The sequence below is a fragment of the Argentina silus genome (assembly GCF_951799395.1).
Source record: "Argentina silus genome assembly, chromosome: 3".
In the NCBI taxonomy this organism is placed as follows: Eukaryota; Metazoa; Chordata; class Actinopteri; order Argentiniformes; family Argentinidae; genus Argentina; species Argentina silus.
In genome coordinates this window covers 1,850,508-1,873,007 of record NC_139657.1, presented here as the reverse complement: position 1 = coordinate 1,873,007, position 22,500 = coordinate 1,850,508, and the positions used below count along the sequence as shown (strand labels likewise).

The following is a 22,500-nucleotide window of genomic DNA, read 5'->3' as shown; positions in this document are numbered from 1 at the left end:
CTTCAAATGCAGTACCAGTCTTCAAATGCAGTACCAGTCTTCAAATGCAGTACCAGTCTTCAAATGCAGTACCAGTCTTCAAATAAAGAAGGGTTGGGGAGGGGGGGGGGGGGGCTGGGGGGGGCTTGTTATTAAAAAAAAATATATATATATAAATTAAATTTAAATATTCCACATGCTTGGACAGGACCCATGCTTGTCGTCATGACAACAACGCGGTCGCCTGTTACAGCAGCAGAAGCCTAGAGAGTCCCAATGCCATGAAGTCGAGCAGCAAAACAGCCGGGCTTGGCTTTGTCCGCACACTACAAACCATGCTTACGGGACTAGCACCCAGTAGTGGAGGAGTAGGAGGGAGGAGAGGAGAGGGAGGGAGGGAGGGAGGGAGGGATCCGGGGACCTTACCGGGGTTTCTGACCCGTGACCCTGAGATACCCGTCGTACAGGAGCGCGGGTAGCGTGTGACTCACTGTGGTCCAGTACTGATTGGTAAAGGGGTTGGAGCGCAGGTTAACATTGGGGCGTCTGAACGCCTGCTCTAAGGGGTTGCTCTTGAACGTCACGTTAATGCAGTTCTCTGCAGGGAGAGATGACACATCACACAGGACACAGGAGGGGCCCCTTTCAATAACGGTAGACATCACTGTTAACATCAGCACCCAGGCCAGGTAGTGGAACACAGAGAGAGGATTGGGGGTGGGTGGGGGGGGGGGGGGTGAGAGTCCAGAACCCAGTCGTAATAGTACCAGGTGGGTTATACACCCTTACCGCCCCCCCCCCCCCCCCCCCCCGCTGCCACACACGACACTGATGGGACACAAGCACCACACTTCACAGGTACACATACACATTGAGCTACACTGAGACGGGGGGGAGTAGCGCGGTGGACGGTGGACGGGACTGGGGGGGGTGAGCGGTGCGGTGTGTTGACCGAGGACGCGCGTGTGTGTGTGTGTGTGTGTGTGTGTGGGGGTGTGTGTGCGCGTATGTGCGTACTATACCTGGGCTCTCTTCCTGTAATCCTCAGGTAGAGATCATACAGGAAGGCTGGGGCCTTGTGGCTAACAGTGATCCAGTACTGATTGATTAGGCGATTGGTTGTGAGATTTACATTGGGTCGGCGGAAAGCCTGCTCGAGAGGGTTCCTCTTGAACGTGGATATTACATGGTACTCTAAGAGACAAAAGGTTGGAGTTCAACAGTAGCATGAAGAAGAGTGGAGGGAAGAAAAGAAAAGATTACATTTCTAAGTGTGTATATATGTGTTATATATATATATATATATATATATGTTATATATATATGTTATATATATATATATATATATATACACACACACACACACATCACGAAAAGAGGCTTTGGACGACAACTTGATCCCTTCAAAGAGGTTTAATTTGCTCCGAAGCGCGTCAGCAAGTGAAGCATCTTCCAAGGGATCAAGTTGTCGTCCGGGAAGCTCTTTCCTTGAGATATATATTTATATTCCCTGGGCTGAGCACCTCTGCGGCGGCCCGACTTCTCAGCGATTCCTTTCTAAGTCTTCCAAGTGAAGAGAGAGAAGGTCTACCTCCGTGTACAGACGCTTAGACTCTGCTAGGGGGTAGGAAAGCAAGCTAGACCCACCCATGAGTAGCCAAACTAGAACACTATTCAGCATTAAGGAGGAACCAAGGAAGAGCATTTACATCTAAATCTCCACTATCAAGGCTCTGTCATTTTCCCTACATTTAAATACAGTCAAAGCAGTTTGACACCATTACTCCAATTCCCCGTGTAAAACTATGTATGCAGCAGGGGAGGCTGGGAGGGAGAAAATGGTAGTAATGCATAGTAATGCATTGAACGCAATGGGGAATTATTACAATTAGTCAATCCTCCGATTTCTACCTCCGCCAGCCTCCCCTGGAATGTAGATTAGGAGGCTACTAGTACAAGGCAACACATCAGGATATAGAAGAAAAACCTTGAACTTCTAAATCTAGACTTCATACTAAGCCTAAATAATGACAGAAAGCACTGTGGAAAGTTAAAAAGCATTAAAGTAAATCAGTGTAAATATATTAAAACAATAATAATTGATATTCAGTTGTAAATGACTCTAAATATATTGAACGATAATGTATTTAACATTTACTAACAAGTCACGGGATGTAAGACAACTGCACCAGGTAAGCAGCTTAAAGGGAACTATAACACAACTGTATGAGATCATGAAAAAAATAAAATAATAATAATAATAATATCCATCATTAGTCTCCACAAAAACAAACATTGATCTAAGACTGTTGATCTAACTGATCTGTTATCTTTTTCATGAACGCATCCCAGTTATCTTATACAGCCAGCCTTCCCTTCCTTTAAGCCTGGTGCTGCGTTGATCCTTCTCACATGGCTAGCTTCCAGTCATTATGTACAGTAGATCAACAACGCAAAACATCGTCACGTTTAAAACCGATGCTGCATCCAGGCGCTCCTCGGAAACTCGGAAAAAACATTCCGACTTACGAACACTCCCGGAATTGCACCCTACTGGTTGATCGAGATCCGAGGTCCAGGATGGAAAACAAGTTTCCCCAAGTGGGACACTTCTGAGTTTTCTCCATTTCGGAGGAGCACTTGAACGCAGCATAAACACAGGAGCTCAGCAGAGCGGTGAGCAACGCCCAGTTAGGGCGCGGAGGTGTGAAACCAACCTGTTCACACCCGCTACAAGGGCCTGTTCACATGGGTGCAAAGACGCAGAACACCAACATAGAAATGTATTATCTAGAACGGGGGCGAGGAGGAGGAGGAGGAGGAGGAGGGGGGGTGTCCCAATTCTTCACCCTTTTTCCCTCAAGTGTGCATGGATTAGTTATGCTTTTAAAACATCCATGTGAGGGAAAAGCACAGGTTTCACACTCAAGGAAAAAGGAGGGTTATTAATACGCGGATCAGTGGTGTAGAACTAGGTGTAGAATAAGGGTGCCGGTGGAGGCTGGTGGAGGCAGGAATTCCTCATTCCGTTCCATGCATGACAATGAGCCCGTCCGAGGATTTCTACCTCCACCGGCCTCCCCTGATGCCTGTCCTCTACGTCACAGTTCCATGTCAGCTCTTCAACAATACATTTCTATGTGCAGCGCTGTGAACATTTCACCTCAATGAACACGCCCCAGGCACTCCACTGTGGGCGTGGGTGGGCCTTAAAACTGTGATTAGGAATAATGCTCTTATCGTTTTCTGCATTGTTAGAGCTTCCAGGAGCAAACAGGCTGAGTGTATTTGAATAAGATAGGAGGAGTGTTTCATACCAACTTCGCCCCAGCGGAAAGGGTTGATCCCCCCGGTCGTGCAGTTGTACACCATGATGCTTTTAGGCCTGCGGAGAGACAGAAGAGGAAGAGGAAGAGGAAGAGGAAGAAAAGAAAGACAATGTCTCCCATTAGAACATTATTGACACGTCACACTGACTCAGTCCATAAACAACTCCGAGCCTCTGAAACTGGTGTCAATCAGAAAGGATTGGAATAGGGAAGTGGGAAACTGGTATGACCTTAACCACACATACGTTTCAAGAGGGTAAGGAGGGCAAAGGGGTTGTTTCTGGACAGGGTCACTCAGAGGGTAGGTTCTGAATGTGTGTTGAGGGGGGGAGCGGGGGGGAGAGAAAGAGAGACTGACCTGGTATGTCTCCATGAGCCTCGTTGGGGCTAGTGTGTAGTGTGTGTGTGTGTGTGTGTGTGTGTCACACTAACCTGGTGTGTGTCTGTGAGCCTGAGTACCAGGCCGCAGCCAGTGTGTGGTAGGGGGAAGGGGCTAGTGTGTGTGTGTGTGTGTGTGTGTGTCTGACCTGGTGTGTCTTTGTGAGCCTGAGTACCAGGCCGCGGACAGCGTTGTGTTGATGACCACGTCCACAGGCACCAGGTCTGCCACCGCGTTGTTAGACGCTCTCATCGTACGCAGGATCCCCTTCCCTGCCTACAGGGGGCAGACGTGAGCAAATGAGAATTAGCCACCAGGCAACGTAAAAACTTAATTCCAGAGGCTGAACCATGTAGTCAGGGCATGGTCAGTTAGCAGGTCCCGTATGTAAAAAGGCACTTACTGCAATAAATATTCCGCTGGGTCCATTGTAATTGTCAATCCAGCCCTATAGGAAAGAGAATGACAAATAACAAGAATGGGTTCAGTTAGAGTTTAAAACACAGAGCATTTATGTATTGGGGCAGGGTCATTTTCACAGCCTGGTCACCAAAGATTTGTTTGAGCTGTATAGCTGGATTCCCAGTACTGTTTTGGGCTGGGACCCAAAACCCTATTCCTGTACGTGAAAATGACATATATAGATTCTAGAGGTAATTACATTGAAGCGTTTAGCCTCTGTCATTAATAGGAGGTTTAGGACCGAGTCTGTTCATGTGGTCAGGAAAAAACATCTGTGCTCGGAGTTGAATACGCAGCACAGACGGATCTGGAGCGACCAGGCTGTAATTCGTACGGTCCAAAACCATGAGAAGCCTCACAGGGAAGGGCTCCTTCCAGCTGGCCCCAACGATGGAGGGTCTGACGATGGCTATGTTGAGGTTGCCACATTCCTGCTGGACCAGGTACTCGGCCAGGGCCTTGGTGAAGGTGTAGGTGTTGGGCCTCTCTCCTATCAGTTTAGGGGTTATCAACGTCACCAGTTTCTCATCCATCCACCTGGAGGACAGGTAAAAAGCATTAAAAAAGGGATAGTTCGATGATTTTTGCAGGACATTTTTTTCCGACCTACCCAGAGTTAGGTGGACTCATCTGTACCGTTTTAGTGTGTGTGCAGTTTTAAGGTGGTTACAAGCTCTCGATGTGCTGCAATGCTAAATGCCTTAGCACAATGAATGGAAGTCTACAGGCACAACTAGCTAGCTCCTCTCAAACACAGGGAAATAGACCTAACTACTCCAAATCTGGGTGGTAAGCACTTTGTACTCTATTTATTTAAGTTACATCTATGAAATTATAATATTTTGACTACAGTTATTATAAAAGCAATTATCTTTTTTCTCCGACCTACACATCCGCCGTGACGGTGGGCGCAAGGATACGCTGGGCGCAGGGATACGCTGTGCTCTGCCTCTGAAGTCAACAGAGTGTGCTAACCAACCAGCTTTGGAGGAGCTAGGCCTTTTTCCCTGCTTTTGAGAGCTATCTATCCATCCATCCCTCCATCCATCCATCCCTCCCTCCATCCAGTTGTTCCTGTAGAGTTCCATTCATTGCATGGCATTTTATTGCATGGCCTTTAGCAAAGCATCAATCATCATCAGCAATGCACTTTGAGAGCCTGTCACTAATTTTCAAACTGCACCCAGAGACATGAAAATGGTATCGATCAGTTCATCATCTGACTCTGGGTGAGTACCAAAAAGTGAACTGCCAAAATGTCAAACTGTCCCTTTAAACAGCATGTTAAATGTAAGACACGGCCTTAACGAATCAACTAAAACATGCATCAGCCTTTCAAATACAGGCATCTGACCATCCTTAGCTAGACGTGAACACGTCATACAGCCTCCCTGAGAAATCCATAGGCTGAACACAACACTGAAGCCGTATGATCTACATATCTACATATCTACATATCTATATATCTATATATATCTACATATCTATATCTGCCAACTTCCCGCCATAGAACCGCTGATCAACGGATGCCAAACGAGGACAGAAACAACCAGGCCTGGAGGGCTGCACCTCATCCACACATGCCTCATCCACACGACTCATCCACACATGCCTCATCCACATGCCTCATCCACCCATGACTCATCCACCCATGACTCATCCACCTTCATTTAGCCTACACCTCTGTCGCAATCCTCTCACATGCCTTCCCTTTGAAACAGTTCAGTGTGGAAACCTTCACACAATGAGAGAACAGAGTTCTCTCTGTGTGTGTGTGTGTGTGTGTGTGTGTGTGTGTGTGACAGATTCGACCCACAGTTCACCTTCATAACATAACCACGTGGCCTTTCTCATCCAGGGAAAACATATCCTTTCAAACAGTGAAAAAAAAAAAAAAAGAGAGAGAGAATGCATTCCTTATTCCGGATCCGTTTCTAAAAGCCACTTTAATTACGGTTATGAGCGCCAACGTTTAGACATAAATGAGACGGATGTTTGCAGCCGTTCCACCTGGTGAAGCTACAACTCCGCCGTAATGAGTCCCATTCAATCAGTAACCAAACGGCACGCAGAAACGCTAAAAAACGCTAAACCTTCCACGTGGCGACAAATGCACTTCATATCCATGTAGCTCTGACCAGGGTCAGAGGCGTCTGCCTGAGCCTGTCTACAGTGATTTCAAATAGCCTTCCATTTGAACCGGGGTCGGCTGCAGTACCAAGTGAGTCGACCCTCAACTTGACCCCACTGTCCCAACTACCAAGCTTATGTCGTATCTCTGTCATGTTAGCGTCTAATCCATGAGATACAATATCCAAACCAGACGTAATCCTAATCTATGATCGAGACTGAGGCTGGGTTCCCCCCTCTCTCTCTCTCTCTCTCCCCCCCCCAGTCAAATATCACTCACTGATTAACAGTAATTCACAGGACTAATCGCAACACAAGTAGGCCTACAGTAGTATTACTGATATTAATCTGAGTAATCCCAGAGGACTTCCGTTTCTAAGAGCTTTGAGGGTAAAAAGAGAGTCTGCTCGGGGGGAGGGCACATGTCAGGGACCGTCGGCAGACCGAACCACCGCACCTATTAAAACGTATTACACTTGAGAGCAGAGAGGGTGTGAGGGACTCTAACATCTCTGAGGTCTTCAATTCCCAACTGAAAATCAGGCTGGTGTGGTTAAAGGTAAGGTTCTAGAATAGAACACACTACTACGTCATCGGTTCTGGAATAGAATACAGCACGTCAACCGTTCTAGCACAGAACAACCTTCCTTGTCCTTACACCACTAGATTTATTGTCCCCCCCCCCCCCCGCCCGACGCCCCCCGCTTGATCCAAACAAATGGCATTAGTGTCGACAGCCTGAATCACCTCAAAACCCTGTTCAGAAAGTGGTCACAGGACACTGACTGACTGACTGACTCACTCGAGGGTGTCGATGAGCTTCCTGTAGTCGACAGGCGGTGGGTACACCACCTCCTCGATCAGTTCCCTGTCACAGTTGGCGTAGGCCGTGGACACGTGGAGGAAGACCTCCAGCTGCTTCATCCTGTGGGCCAGAGCCACCATCTTCTGGGTGGCCAGGACATTCAGCTGCATGGCGTCCCTGTGAGGCGGAGGGAGGGAGGGAGGGAGGGAGGGAGGGGCGGGAACATGTTGTTAATAATAGAGAAAATAAAATGTTCAACCATGTTTAAACAGCGGCCAGGACATGCAGCTGCGTAGCATCCCTGAGAGAGAGGGAGGAGAGGGGACAATATTAATAATAGAAAGATGAAAGCAAATCAAATATGTTTAAACAATGGAGAGGACGATCTGCTGCGTCTCATCCCACAGAGGGAAGGAGGGAGGAGGGAAAATATCCTTGATAATAACAACACTGAAATCTCACAAAGTAGAAATGTAAACTATATGTTTAACCAATGGGAAGGTAAGCACGGGGGGGGGGGGGGGTGGGGGGGGTTAGTAACACTTCCTAAAAGCTCCTGTTGCTATGGGGGTTGGTAATGCTTTCCTAAAAGCTCCTAAGCTCCTGTTGTTACGGAGGTTGGTAATGGTTTCACTAAGTCTAAGTAAAAAAAAAAAAAAAAAGAAAAAAAAAAAAAAAAGAGTAGTTTTGCTAAAGGAGAAAGTATTTCAATGTGAGAGGGGTGTCAAGCCAAGGCTCCTCCCCTGAGATATTTTCCTCCAATGAATTACGAGGAGGAAGCCAGTGGAAGACAGAAAAGAGGACATATGAAATCAGGTTTCTGACAACAGAGACCAGTGTGTGTGTAATAGTACGAGTGGCAGTGTAAAACCACCATAACCACATCCTGAGGTACCCAGATGGTTTCTTCCTGTTCTAGAGGGATGTGACAGGGTGTTCACCCACTCTGCCGAGTGAAAGAAAACACGCTTTGGTGATAACATTTAACTTCCTTCAATTCCTATTGTTGTTATAAAATACATTTCACCAAAACATTTCACATTTCAATGCCTATTGTTATAAAATACATTTCACCAAAACAACATGACACTTCAGTTCTGTGGGGTATTTCTCTATTGACATAAAATCCCCAGAGTGGGATTTGGTAACTGACAGATCAGTAACTGACAGATCAGTAACTGACAGATCAGTAACTGACAGATCAGTAACTGACAGATCAGTGCCACCGTCTCCAAGCAACTTCTGAGGATTTACATGTTGTGGCGGTCTTCTTCAAACATTCTTTCCGCGGGTCACAATAAGCTAAATAAGAAAGATTTGTTGAATTAAATTAAGCCCAAATGTGAGTTACAGTAGTAGCCTAGCACAAATATGTTTGGGATTCAACTTTCCTGATATTTTTTTTTAGCAATTTTTCCCCTCCAGCCTCCATTGATTTACTCACCCTAATTGTAGCCATTTTTCAAGGGTAAACGCTTCAAATGTTGAACGAATTATGACAGACATGTGGTTTGGACCTTCGGCTTTCTTAGAGGATTGTCTACACCAGTGGTTCCCAAAGGTTTTCACCCCCCCCCCCCTACACGACACCGTCCCCATCTTTCTTGGTGAAATGAATTGTATTTGTTGCATAGTTGTACAAACCGGCATTTTCTCTCTATAAATAACAATACAAAGATGCAAGTATTGTTAAAAATAGTTAAATTGTGGAGAGAAAATTAACATAACAAATAACACCATATTCCTATTTTCCACATTCCTATCCTTCTTGTTGAAATCAAGGATTGGCCAATGACTTTGAACAGTTCATCAGCTGTGGTCCGGTTTAGGGTTAGGGTTAGCCTAACCGTAGCCCTAACTTAGTTACAAAACAACAAATCCTCTGTGAAGTCACTGGCATCAATGTACCTCAAGGAGGCCATTAAAAGGCAGTTGTTATTGCTGTCAGTGGCCTCATCCTCTTGAAAAGCGAAGCGTTTATCTGTAATCTTACCGATAAGCTGCTCTTTCATTTCCAGATCTCAGCGTTTGGGCCCTTGCCTCGTCTGTCAAGGTAGAGACCATACAGTATCTATAGCAGCAGGGAGGAGTCATTCCTCTGCTATAGTGTGCCGCTTCTTGCATTGGGCGACTCTGTAGGCCACTTTGTGGGGTGCAGGTGCAGATGCCGTTTTAGGAAAGCGACTCTGCTGACCTCGGTATTCACTGAGCTTTCTCTTGGAGAAGTCAAGGGGCTTGTCAGCATCATTTGGGTGTGTTGTCTCAAGGTGACGCCTCAGCTTACAGGGCTTCATGCTGTCAGCCGCTAGAGTTTTGAGACACAGTACACACACTGGTCGCTCCTCCGCGCCGACCTCAGGAGAAGTGGACCCGAAGGAGAGACATGCCACGGCATATTTTCTGATCTTCGACTTTATGGCTTTACCTGGAACACTTGGGGGGGGGGGCTGCCTTTCTTTTAGACACTGACAAGAATCTGTCCATGTTGTTCTCTGAGTGGATGGCTTGGGGGGGGGGGGGGGGGGGGGGTGGATGGCTGGGCTCATACAAAATGGCGTGGGAGCCGGCGGGTCGTTTAAGTTGTCACCTAGCAACAGTGACAGTGTTTGTTTACAGCTCTCGTGGGCAACAATATTTCAACATATTTCCGCCCGGGCGTTTTTTTATACAATCGGCGTTTGGGATTTTTTCCCCACTACAGTCACTTCATTTCTCTCTCCCATCCCATCTCCCTGCCCCCCCCCAGTACACCCATCCCATCTCCCTGCCCCCCCCCAGTACACCCATCCCATCTCCCTGCGCCCCCCCTACAATACTCCCGTGCCCCACACATTGGGAAACACAATGAACAATCCTGTAGACTTAGACTTACATTGGTCCAAAAAATTCATTTTTGATCAGACACTCTAGACAAGATAAGTCTGAACCCGCAGCATATTCCTCTGAGAAGTGAGGAGCTCAAACTTGCTCTTCTATCCAGGCTTTTTCAGATCTACCTTAAATCTTTTTTTTTTTGTCCCAGCTCAGCAGTGAAACACCCAATTCAGCCAATCAAGGTCTTGATGATCAGTTGATCATTTCAGTCAGGAGTGATGGCACTAGGCTGGGACAAAAACCTGGATCGACTGGTCCGGCTCTCCAGGACCAGGAGTGTATCGCTGGTCTCGGGAGTAGAGACTAGGGGAAGCCTATAGCAGTGGAGGCTGGTGGAGGTAGAAATCGGAGGACAGGCTCATTGTAATGCATGGAATGAGGGACGGTATCAATGCATTACAATGAGCCCCGTCTTTTGATTTCTGCCTCCATCAGCCTGCCCTGGTTTATAGGTCAAGGCCAAAGACTTGCAGCATAGTCCAGTCACATTGAGGAGGAAGGAGGGAGGGAGGGAGGGAGGGAGGGAGAAGGAGCAGCATCAGGAGAGGAACAAAGGCTCACTTGAGTGGCTCGTTGAATCGGATGGTAGCAGCGCAGTGGAAGACGATGTTGATGCATTCAGCCAGAGTCTCCTGGTCCTCTGTGCTCAGGTCCAGGTCCGGCTGGGTCAGGTCACTGCTCACGGCCACTATCTTCCGGGCAAAGTCCGGCTGCTCGTCCCGTACCCTGTCAAAGAGCTGACAGGCATACAGTATGTGATGATTAGAGAGTTAGCATCTTGAACTGGATAAACACAATTAAAGCAAAACCAGGAGGGGGATTTTGATGCTTTAAATAGCCGAGCCAGTGTTTCTGAATACATGTAATGTTGGTGGACAGCCAAGGCATCTCTCTGCTCTGCTCGCAGAGTAGGTGACAATGAAGAACGTTGACTGACTTTGAAGTGATGCGTTTTGGATTAAAAGCACCGGAGGACGAAAGTAGAATGAGGCCTAATAATGAAAAAACTGTAAACAGTCTATTTTAGTCTTCTGGTGAATACAGGCTAGTAGTGTGTGTGTGTGTGTGTGTGTGTGAGAGTGTGTGTGTGTGTGTGTGTGTGAGAGTGTGTGAGTGTTGCACGATTTACCGGTTCTACAAAAGGATCATGATACCCTGCTTTGAAAAACGGTTCTATAAAATAATTTATTTTATCCTAAGTGCCTGAAGCTGCGTGTCCTTACTTGCTCCTCGTAACATGTGCAGATTGAGATCCACCCGGCCAACAGTTTAATGAATAAGTTAAACATGAATATAAGATGCTCTATGACAACATTCAAACGTTAGCGCTCATCTCTCAGATTAGCCGGTTTTCAGACACGCAACAACGAGGCAGCGGGAAACAGCGGAGAAGAGGCGCGAGACGAAGCAGCAGAGAATCGACACGGACAGGCGTGATGCGTGCCAGAACAACACACCCTATGAAGTACAGAATAAAGTGAGGTCTTTTTTCTTCTCCCTCCCTCCCACCCCCACCCTCCCCTCCCCTCCCCTCGCCCCACCTTGCACTTGACCATGGCAGCGATGCGGGCCTGTGGAGACTGCCCTGCCTTGTTCCGGACCAGGACGTAGACCTGTTTGACCCCGGGGCAGGATCGCAGCAGCTTCTCCAGCAGAACCTTCCCCATGAAGCCCGTGGCCCCGGTGATCAGAACCACCTTCCCCTCGTAGTACTCCGGTATGGTCACCATGACGACTGCCTGTCTGTCTGTCCGTCCGTCCGTCTGTCAGTCTGTTCGTCTGTGTGCACCAACGACTCCACCTGGGGAAGATTTGCATGTTAATCATGTTACGTGTTGGAAGATTTGGTTACTGAGGAACATTGGCTGGTGGGCTTAGGCCTGAAGGGAGTTTCCAGAGAGAGAACAAAGATTATCTTTAGGGCAGGGGTTCTACGGTTGTTGTTTTTTTTACATCCTGTGACCATCAACCGATTGCGGCCTAGGCCAACACATAATAATGACGTCCAAGTGTAGTCTAATCACCTCTAATCACCTCAAGATGATCTAATTTGAATTTGAACCTCGAAACACTGTAATATAGGCTACAGGTGCAACACACATACATTGTTTGTCTCAGTCTTCATAAGAATATATATATATATATATATATATATATATATATGCCACTTAACTGACGCTTTATTCCAAAGCGACTTACATTGCAGTGCTGCTTTAGGCCTGTATTATCCAAAGCCTACAATGAACACAAACTTTGTGCTATAACGCTTGATCAGGAAATTCACCAGAACAGAATTTCAGCTGTTTCAGATGCTCACACACTGCCACACCACATCCTAATACACTCCGTCGCGCTGCGGAGGATGTCCTGATATGAGCCATCAGACGCGTCAGCGAGACCAAAACAAACCACAATGGGTGGAACCTCCCGGCGCGAGTGTCCGTTAAAACTGGAGTGAAACGGAGACAGAGCGTCCGTTAACGCAATTGACAGCCCAGACGGACGCAGAGCCTTCTGACGCACGCAGAGCTTTCTGACGGACGCAGAGCCTTCTGACGCACGCAGAGCTTTCTGACGGACGCAGAGCTTTCTGACGGACGCAGAGTCTTCTGACGGACGCAGAGCCTTCTGACGGACGCAGAGCCTTCTGACGCACGCAGAGCTTTCTGACGGACGCAGAGCCTTCTGACGCACGCAGAGCTTTCTGACGGACGCAGAGCTTTCTGACGGACGCAGAGCCTTCTGACGGACGCAGAGCCTTCTGACGCACACAGAGCTTTCTGACGCACGCAGAGCCTTCTGACGCACGCAGAGCCTTCTGACGCACGCGGCTGATCAGGAAACCCAAACTGACTATAGTGGGAATGTTTTTTCACCTCGCCTCTTGCGCGCCGCGGCCAACCAGGATGCGGTGTCCTACGGCAATAGAAAAAGCAAACAGGGGAGCTGAGGTAGCAGCACAGCCTAGTCTTCACTCCCTGAAGTGTAAATACGTCTATCCCAAGTTAAACAACTCTGGTTTCCTGTGGTCTAGTCTTATCTCCTGTTGTCTGATAAGGGCCTAGAGGATCGGCATGTTCACAGAGATAACTGGTTAATCATTCACGTGGAGGCTAGGCTTTATCATGTATGTTATAGCAAGCAAACCCAATCAAAGATCCATCAAACAAACACTTATTAAAACACTCAATAAAACTCAAGTCAGGGAATTCCTTGCCTCTGTACATTTTAATCCACTGGCTGGGCCTACATGTTGCCTATGGCCCCTGGTCTGAGCATTGATTACTTTATCTTATGATGACTGATGGAGAGATGATTCACTTGTAAACAAATGTATTTGCTGTAAGTCGCTTTGGATAAAAGGCATCTGCTAAATGCCATAAATGTAAAATGTAAATGTTGTTATAGGCTAAATTCCCATTTCATAGCTCAAGCAGGGAAAAGGGAAAAAAAACAGGTCTTCATCAGGTTGTTAACAGACGTGTGTTTTTTGTTGTTGTTGTTGTGTTCTTACACACTTATACACAACAAACATCCTAACATACAACGCACACAATCACTGAGCTTGTGAAAGCTCAAGCAGGAGACACAGGAGGAACTCAAAAGAACACCATGTCTCACTGTAGCCAGCGACTGCAGGGGCATGCGCCGGGCTTATCGACGACGCTGCTGCTGCTGCATCTGTGTAAAAAAAAAAAAGAAAAAAAAAAAGAAACGGTTGTTCAGGTTTGCAGGTACACAGCAGACGAGCCCTCCAGCGAGCCTGGATGTGCCACTCTTGCAGGTTCCCTGGGCGCTGCAGCAGATTAGCCCCAGCCGAGGCTATATTGTTTACCGCACCACGTTAGTGCCAACAACGCAGGAGTCACACCAGCTGTGAGCTGGTCCAAACACAAGCAGGCGAGTCCCAGGCCAAGCTGTCGGGCTGCCAAAACGCACTAGGCCGTAGAGGTCTGTGTGCGGTGATGGGGTGGGGGGGGGGGGGGGTACACTGTGGTACCTTGTTCGCATGTTAGAGATATAGCCACGGGGGACTAAAAAATAGTCAAATAGCGCAGATAGAAACGTCACAGATCAGCCGGTCTTGAATTTGAACGGGATGGGATGGGATGGTGAACGTGGGAAACATCTCCAGAAAAGTTAGCCCAGAGGCTAAGCTAGGCCATTTCAACTGATACAGGCGCATTCAAAAACACACCGAAAAAGCCCTGGAAAGACTGTTATTACTGTGCTGACCAGAACATACAGGTAATACCCGTTCCTGGAGGTACAGCAGGAAGCCTCTGCTCCATCAGATGGGTTGCTGGAAATTGTTCTCATCGAAGTATAGTTGATTCACTTACAATAAGTACATTTGTCTAAGTAAGTCGCTTTGGATAAAAGCGCCCGCTAAATGATTTAAATGTAGATAAAAACACTCTCCAAAAGCCAATGTTTTTCCTTCGACCACCATGATGGTTCCTGGAGGTAGGTCTAGGCCAACAACAGGTTGCCTACCTTTGTCAGGTGGGCAGAGAGAAGAGGGAACCAAGCCGAGTCAGGTCCCTGACCTGAGTATAAACACACTCTGAACACCTACTGAGAAACCAGGAGGAAACGCCACTGTGGAACCCAGAGGTGAGAGGCTACTGCTACTGTCTCACACAATCATTAACAGTTTCACCCTGAGAGAAAGTGCAAGTGGTTTGGGGGGGGGGGGGGGGGGGTAGTTTCCCGGACAACAGAGGCGGCTGGTGGAGGAAGAAATCATCATCTTCATGGTCAGTGAGAGGATGGGCTTATTGTCATACATGGAACGGAATGAGGAATGGTATCACAACAATGGCGTTTGGCACCATTCCTCATCCACTTCATTACAAATGAGCCGTCCTCCGATTTCTACCTCCGCCAGCCTCCCCCTGCCGGGAAACAACTAATAATCAGCCCACACTCCTGAACTAGAAAGCACTTAACTCAAATGGGCACTTCACTGAATCTCCGTTTAACACAGACTTGAGGCTAGTTCAGGACGCACGTGTTAGCCTAATCTGAGTCAGGGAGACCACAGAGAATCTAGGACAGCCCCTAAGGTGCTTCTCTGTGTGTGTGTGTGTGTGTGTGTGTGTGAGTGTGTGTGTGTGAGTGAAAGTAGCCTAGTGGGCTAGCCTACTTGGCAGCCTCCTCTCCTCTGTTCAACCTTGAAAACCAATCGGCAGCCAAGACAACAACCACACGACACAACCAATCAGGCGTGATTGACCGCATCAGGCACAACACACACACACACAACACACACACAACACACACACCGTAATCCAGCCCGATCATATCGCGTTGATCCGAGTGTCTGTAGGTAGGTAGCCACTGTACACTGTACACACGGGGTAAGTCGATCTCATGGTGCCACATCGACTTAGTGAATTATTGATTAAACCTCATGCATCGCCCTGGAGTGACCACTTGACTGTGATGCGCGCTGTCAGAATAAGAGCCTCATAGAACCCTCACGAGGCCATCGATAGATCGAGATGAGAGGGATCCATGACCGATGCCAAGCTTCTATGGACAACAGGCTGCTGTCAGATTGGGGGAATCCCTGTATCGATTTCACTGCACCTCAGTGCCGATACTAAATATCAAAGTTTGAGTTTATTTTGTCATTGCTTCCTATACAAGAATACAGTGCAAGGAAATGCTTAAGGCAGAGCAGCTCTACAACGTCAATCAACACCAACAAGACAGTGTAATAAGTACAAATGTAATTATAAATATCAGCACTGAAATTGATAACAGTAAACAACAGTAGATACAGTCAAATCAAATGTTGAGAATATCCTGAATTGTTGTGGCTGTACGTTAGGTATAGAAGGTGTATCAGATCGTATAGGTCTGATCTGCGAGGTTGTGTAAGCTATACTGTACAGCTACGTCATCAGTGACCGCAAACGTTGAAGCGTTGAAACGTTGTATTATGTCAGGTGATGTAGGCTATATTGCCTCTGTAGACCCTTAGGTCAAAACCAACTTCATGGAGGGAAACACTGTGTCATGGAGCAAAGCGCTTACTTCGGAGGCCAAACGCTTCCACATGTGAAATGGAGTGGAAGCCAATAAGAGCCGACTGCGACAGGAGAGGTTGCCTGGATGAATCGGTAGTCACAGGACCACGCAGACGGGAATAGCGTTGGGATATCTTGTGATCCTGATTAACTTGCCATCACCCACGCACTTAAATAACGCTCAAAAGTTCCCTGATTGGAACTGAAGTCCAGCTTCACCGACTGTCAACTTGGGGAATAAATGAGAATAAAATAATATGACTAAAGGGTTTTAGGGCAGCTCTAAACGGTAGTAAGGAGATCACCACATTTGATCTCACAAATGACGGTTAGTATGGTCTAAATGCAAACTCATAGGAGATCAAGGATGGTCATTAGAGGGACACTGTCAGTGTAGAAACTGTGGCATATGTTACTAAGCGCTAACTAGCAAAAAAAAAAAAAAACTATAGCCCTCAACATGGCCAATTTCCGCAAAAGCCAAACTGCGAAACCCCAGCACACGAACAAGAATGATACAAATTGGGGGGGAAAAGTGTACCGCTTTAAGAAAAGGAATAAAGCACACTGCATGTTAAAACTAACACAAAGCCACACTTCCTTGACATAATTTTCGCTGGCTGTTGCATGTAGCCAGGCTCAAGCACCGCTCCCTCCTCTCTTGCGCATCTCTTCCGCGGCATGCTGTCGATGCTGTCGATGCTGTCGCCCGTCGCCGTCGTCCGCTCGCAACAAGAGTCAATTTCAACATTCATTTTTAACCGACGCCGGTCAACTAAATGAACCGAAACCACCGTGGAGCGACACGGCGGTATCACGAGAAAGGAATCCATACCTGAAATGTCGAGGGGGCTGTGTTCCAGTCGGGTAAATGTGGATCTCCCGTTGCAAGGGTCGGCTACAGCTCCGCCACCGCTGCTGACGAATATGTGCGAGAACACAGAACAGGAAACGTGAACGATTGCCAGTTAATAGACCGCGTGACGTCATCATCCACCAAAAGTGGTGTTGTTTTTTGTGTTGTTGTTGTTGTTGTTGTTGTTGTTGTTGTTGTTGTTGTGTGGCGTTTTATGGATTGTCATATTTTCTAGAAATACATTTTCTACTCATAGGACGGGGGGGGGGGGACATAACAGGATAGAAACTACTACACATATGGCAACAGTGCATGATTTGGGGAAGTGGCCAATGTCAAGATCCATACATGACATTTTAGGGTCCGTTCAGTGGAGGCTGCTGGAGGTAGAAATCGGAGGATGGGCTCCTTGTAATGCATGGAATGGAATCACACAGGTTTGACACCCTTCCTTATTCCATTCCATGCATTAAAAGGAGCCCATCCTCCGATGTCTACCCCCTCCCGCCTCTACTACATAGTAATTCAAGACAAAACTGTACATCGATTCCAAGTCCTAGTAAATCAGACAGAAATCGGCTTTCATTCCATGACAGTCAATTTGATCGGTAACACCCGTGGGCTTTAGATTTCCAGCGTCTAAAAATAAAACCACACAGATTGCAGCTTGGGCTCACAGTCCAAGCGTCAAGGCCCACTTGAACGGATGTGGCCAGTAATCAATGTTGCAATTAATAGAGCACTCTAGCGGGTTCAGAGTAAAGCCCTGCAGTGATGCCCTGGGGAGGCCAGCGCGTCCGTCGCTAATCCCCGCAGAGAGTGGCGTCTGTGGCCGCGACGTGGCGAGGAGATCCTGGCGTTATGTCACGTTACGAGGGAGATCCCCCGCAAGCCGATGATCCTGGGCTGCGTTTCATCCCAGAAAGTTCTTCCCTCCCCCCCTCCCTCTTTCTTTCTTTCTTTCTTCCTTCCTTCCTTCCTTCCTTCCTTCCTTCCTTCCTTCCTTCCTTCCTTCCTTCCTTCCTTCCTTCCTTCCCTCCCTCCCTCCCATCAACCCTCGTCCACGCGTGTGTTTGATACCGTTCCTTATTTCCGTTCCGTGCATTACGATGAGCCCGTCCTCCGATTTTTTTTTTTTTACCTTCACCAGCGTCCTCTGGTCCAAGCAATACAGTTAAAACTACTGAAGGACCAGCTTCAGTTACACGTGCCCAGTTGTCTCTGTCTGTCTGTCTATGAAAGAGATTGAACAAGGGCAGATAAGTGAGGGAAGACGTTTCCAGATTGACACCCAGCCCTGGTGTGGTGTTATGGGGGGGGCAGTTTATCCTGATGAGGTGGAGGTTGATGATCCAGTGAAGTCCCACAGCTGTGTCATCATGTGGCTTTAGCTTACTGTAGCACTGTAGCACTGACATAGCGTGGTCTGCTAATTGTACTGTGTTTACCTAGTTTACCTTCAGCCACACCACTACAAGACCATAGACTGCCCATTAGAACCACTGCTTCAGGGAAGGCTGGTGGAGGTAGAATGTGGAGGACGGATTCATTGTGACGCACGGAATGGAATCAGGAATGGTATTCCATCCCGTGCATCACAATGGCCCGGCCTCCGCCAGCCTCCCCTGCATGGATAAGAACCCTTGATAGATTAGAACCTTTAGAGCAGTAGGTGAGTGGGCAAACACAGTGTACCAGAGGACACTTCAATATGCAAAACAAAGTGTACAGCGAACAAAGAAAGAAATATATTGTGGAAAGTTTTTTTTCCAAATCTCATCCAATAAAACATTGGATTTCTTGCTCCCTTTGTTCCCTTGCACAAACAATGACCTGTGTTATTGGATGAAAGCCCAGAGGAGAGTTTAAACTAATTTACCAGTGAAAACATCAATGTCTGTGCCCTTACGTAATACGGTAAGTAGCCTGTGTGTGTATGAAGCAAGTAAATACATGAATTCTAAATAGTTGTACTGTATGTGTGTTCTCCAGATGGGCATTTGTTTCAGGTGGCACTAGGAAATGTGACTGTACTTAGGACTGAGCATGTCTGTCACTGATGAAAGGCTATATGACCAGAAATCAAGGGAGGCTGGTGGGGGTAGAAATCAGAGGATGGGCTCATTGCAATGCATGAAATGGAATCAGGAATGGTACCATCCATTCTCCGATTTCATCCTCCGATTTCTACCTCCACAGGCCTCCCCTGCCTGTAATAAGTATAGTATGTGTGACGGGCAGGGTTCCAACCTGGGTCTCCCACATGGAAGACACAAGTGTCTACCGCTAGGCCAAGAGGAACTCCTCAAGGACCGAGACTAGGGCAACACTTGAGTTTAGGTGTCTCAGGCAGGGCTACCTCATCATGCAAGTGTGACTCCAAATCACCTCCGCTACATTTATACTGTGGCTGTTTAGTGTGTTTGTGTGTGCCTGTGTGTGTGCGTGCCTGTGTGTGTGTGTGTGTGTGTGTGTGTGTGTGTGTGTGTGTGTGTGAGAGATAGAGAGAGAGAGGGAAACCACCGCAAACACATTCTACAACCGGAGAGGTTACAGAATGTTTTCTTTCTGCCCCAACATCAAAGACTAAAACCTCTAAAGGGAAGGCCAGGAGGGAGGAGAGGAAATCAGGTGTGTGTTGCTGCCATCTAGTGGGCATATTCAATACTGGCCTGTACCTCTGTCAGGATAATACATTAGATTTACAATGGCTACGGTTCTCCAAAATAAAGAAATTAAAACACTCATATTTGTTTCATGTTGTTTATTTCAATCTGACATGATGAGCACTTTGCTTGTTTCTTAGTTGATGCAACTGAGAAAATGTTTGTTTAGGCGTGTCCACCTTGTTCACACACACAGGGATCCATGCCTGCCAAACACAAAGCTGGTTTTATTAACACGTCTGCCAGGAGAAGCACATGAAACACTGTCAGGGGCGGGAGGAGGGATGAAGGGAGGAAGGGAGGAGAGATGAAGAGAGGAAGGGAGGAGAGAAGAGAGGAAATGAAGAGGGGAGGGGATTAAAGGAGAAGAAGAGATCCTAAAGACCTAAATACCTCTTCATCCCCACTACCCCCTGTGCAAGCTTCTCCCCTGTAAATAAATTAAGAGAAAAGAAAAAAAAAGGAGAAGAGGAGGAGAGGAGAAGAGGAGGAGGAGAGGAGAAGAAGAGGAGGAGAGGAGAAGAAGAGGAGGAGAGGAGAAGAAGAGGAGGAGAGGAGAAGAGGAGGGGAGAGGAGAAGAAGAGGGGAGAGGAGAAGAGGAGGAGAGGAGAAGAGGAGGAGAGGAGAAGAAGAGGAGGAGAGGAGAAGAAGAGGAGGAGAGGAGAAGAGGAGGGGAGAGGAGAAGAAGAGGGGAGAGGAGAAGAGGAGGAGAGGAGAAGAGGAGGAGAGGAGAAGAAGAGGAGGAGAGGAGAAGAGGGGAGAGGAGAAGAAGAGGAGGAGAGGAGAAGAAGAGGAGGAGAGGAGAAGAGGAGGAGAGGAGAAGAAGAGGAGGAGAGGAGAAGAGGGGAGAGGAGAAGAAGAGGAGGAGAGGAGAAGAAGAGGAGGAGAGGAGAAGAGGAGAAGAAGAGGAGGAGAGGAGAAGAAGAGGAGGAGAGGAGAAGAGGAGGAGAGGAGAAGAGGGGAGAGGAGGAGAGGAGGAGAGAGGAGAAGAAGAGGAGGAGAGGAGAAGAGGAGGGGAGAGGAGAAGAGGAGGAGAGGAGAAGAAGAGGAGGAGAGGAGAAGAGGGGAGAAGAAGAGGAGGAGAGGAGAAGAAGAGGAGGAGAGGAGAAGAAGAGGAGGAGAGGAGAAGAGGGGAGAAGAAGAGGAGGAGAGGAGAAGAAGAGGAGGAGAGGAGAAGAGGAGGAGGAGAGGAGAAGAGGAGGAGGAGAGGAGAAGAGGGGAGAGGAGAAGAAGAGGAGGAGAGGAGAAGAGGAGGGGAGAGGAGAAGAAGAGGAGGAGAGGAGAAGAGGGGGGGAGAGGAGAAGAAGAGGAGGAGAGGAGAAGAAGAGGAGGAGAGGAGAAGAGGAGGAGAGGAGAAGAGGGGAGAGGAGAAGAGGAGGGGAGAGGAGAAGAAGAGGAGGAGAGGAGAAGAAGAGGAGGAGAGGAGAAGAGGAGAGAGGAGGAGAGGAGAAGAGGAGGAGGAGAGGAGAAGAAGAGGAGGAGAGGAGAAGAGGAGAGAGGAGGAGAGGAGGAGAGAGGAGAAGAAGAGAGGGTCTCACCTGTGAGGTTGGCACTGGAGGCCTGTGTCACAGGAGCAGGACTCTTTGGGTCCATCCAGGTCCCAGGACAGCATGTCCATCAGGAGGTTGGGATGGCTGTGGCACGCCTCCCCTCTACCAGGCCTGGGGGTACACACTGGGAACAGCAGCTCTGCCAGGAGGACGGGAGGGGGGGGAACGGGGGGGAGGAGGAGGAGGGAGGGGGAGGACAAGAGGGAGAGGGGGAGACGCAGGGGTTGAGGCAGGAGTGGAGAGGGATTGAGGGAGGGGGGAGATGGGGAGGAGAGAGGGAGGGAGAGAGGGAGGGAGAGAAGAGAGGGAGAGAAGAGGATGAGTGTATTCAGTCACACACAATAACCAGAGCCTCACAATTTCTGTGGAAAACAAGATAAGAGTGCTTCCTTCTGGCTTGGCAATAACAACTCACATTTCTACACGCAATTTCAGTCAAAGTCGTTGATCAAAAGATAAGAGTATAAAATGATGGAAATTTCTTCCCTCGTTAGATATCTGATGTACCAGACAATGGTCAGAGTGTGTTGGAGCATACCTTTGTGGAAGGCACAGCAGTGGCCGGGCCTGCAGTCACTCTGAGACTGACAGATGCTGCCTGCGCTGCCCCTGGTGGTAGACTCCGAACACTGCCCCCACACACACAGCTGCTCTGAACAACACTCCTCGTCCTTGATGCATTCCTGAGAAGACAGACACAGACACAGACACAGACACAGACACAGACACAACACAGACACAGACACAGACGCAGACGCAGACACAGACACAACACAGACACAGACACAGATAGACAGGCACGCGCGCACACACACACACACGTTATCATCTTATATCGATGGACATAAAATATTCACTATCTATCACTCCATCACATGTTAACCAGGCCATTACATTTGACGTGTGTTTAAATCAAGTCAATATCAAAGTCTAAGTGGTGTATTCTTCAGCAGGAGTGCAGACGTATGGACTAAGTCTTAATGAGTGATCAGTCTAATCAGCAGGACTCACCACATGGACGTCTTTGCAGGGCAGGCACCTGGAGGTTGCCACCCCATACAGACAGTAGCAGAAGTCATCACAGTCTTCATCAACCATGCACTCCTGGTGACAGATCAGACAGGACCATCAGACATCAAACACTCCCCCACACACACCCCTGTGCAGGTGAGAGATATCATACCACAGGTACAGGGGAGCCTGGTGGAGGAAGAGGAGGTGTTTGATCCCAGTCCTCATTCCGTTCCATGTATTACAATGAGCCCCTCTTGCGATTTCTACCTCCACCAGCCTCCCCTGATGTACTGTACTCTGATTCCCTTTCTGTTCCACTATTAGCCAGTCCAGTTCCAGCTCCACAAATGCATTGTTTACTCTGAGATATTGCACAACCTGTAAACTGCAGTCAGTACAAATCAGGGGAGGCTGGTGG

The 22,500-nt window shown here is 47.9% G+C and overlaps 2 protein-coding genes across 3 annotated transcripts in view; both read right to left on the bottom strand.

The window, feature by feature from the left end:
• far1 (fatty acyl CoA reductase 1) overlaps positions 1–16,914 on the bottom strand; it is a 30,622-nt gene extending 13,708 nt beyond the window's left edge. Inside the window, exons 1-9 of one of the 2 annotated variants that reach the window (XM_083667165.1) lie at positions 16,832–16,914; positions 11,500–11,759; positions 10,520–10,695; positions 7,082–7,261; positions 4,509–4,686; positions 4,091–4,135; positions 3,836–3,963; positions 3,297–3,364; positions 1,002–1,173 (exon numbers count right to left, since the gene is read on the bottom strand). In XM_083667165.1, coding sequence (XP_083523291.1) covers positions 1,002–1,173; positions 3,297–3,364; positions 3,836–3,963; positions 4,091–4,135; positions 4,509–4,686; positions 7,082–7,261; positions 10,520–10,695; positions 11,500–11,688 — 1,136 coding nt within the window. In that variant the 5' untranslated portion in view covers positions 11,689–11,759; positions 16,832–16,914. Of the gene's footprint in view, positions 1–1,001; positions 1,174–3,296; positions 3,365–3,835; positions 3,964–4,090; positions 4,136–4,508; positions 4,687–7,081; positions 7,262–10,519; positions 10,696–11,499; positions 11,760–13,579; positions 13,628–16,831 lie in introns of those variants that run through there. The other variant, XM_083667166.1, reaches the window with a different exon arrangement.
• Positions 16,915–19,604: 2,690 nt separating this feature from the next.
• Positions 19,605–22,500, bottom strand: part of dkk3b (dickkopf WNT signaling pathway inhibitor 3b) — an 8,326-nt gene continuing 5,430 nt past the window's right edge. Inside the window, exons 4-7 of the mRNA XM_083665920.1 lie at positions 22,080–22,172; positions 21,607–21,751; positions 21,057–21,207; positions 19,605–19,724 (exon numbers count right to left, since the gene is read on the bottom strand). Of these exons, the coding sequence (XP_083522046.1) occupies positions 19,703–19,724; positions 21,057–21,207; positions 21,607–21,751; positions 22,080–22,172 (411 nt within the window). The 3' untranslated portion in view covers positions 19,605–19,702. The remainder of the gene's footprint in view (positions 19,725–21,056; positions 21,208–21,606; positions 21,752–22,079; positions 22,173–22,500) is intronic.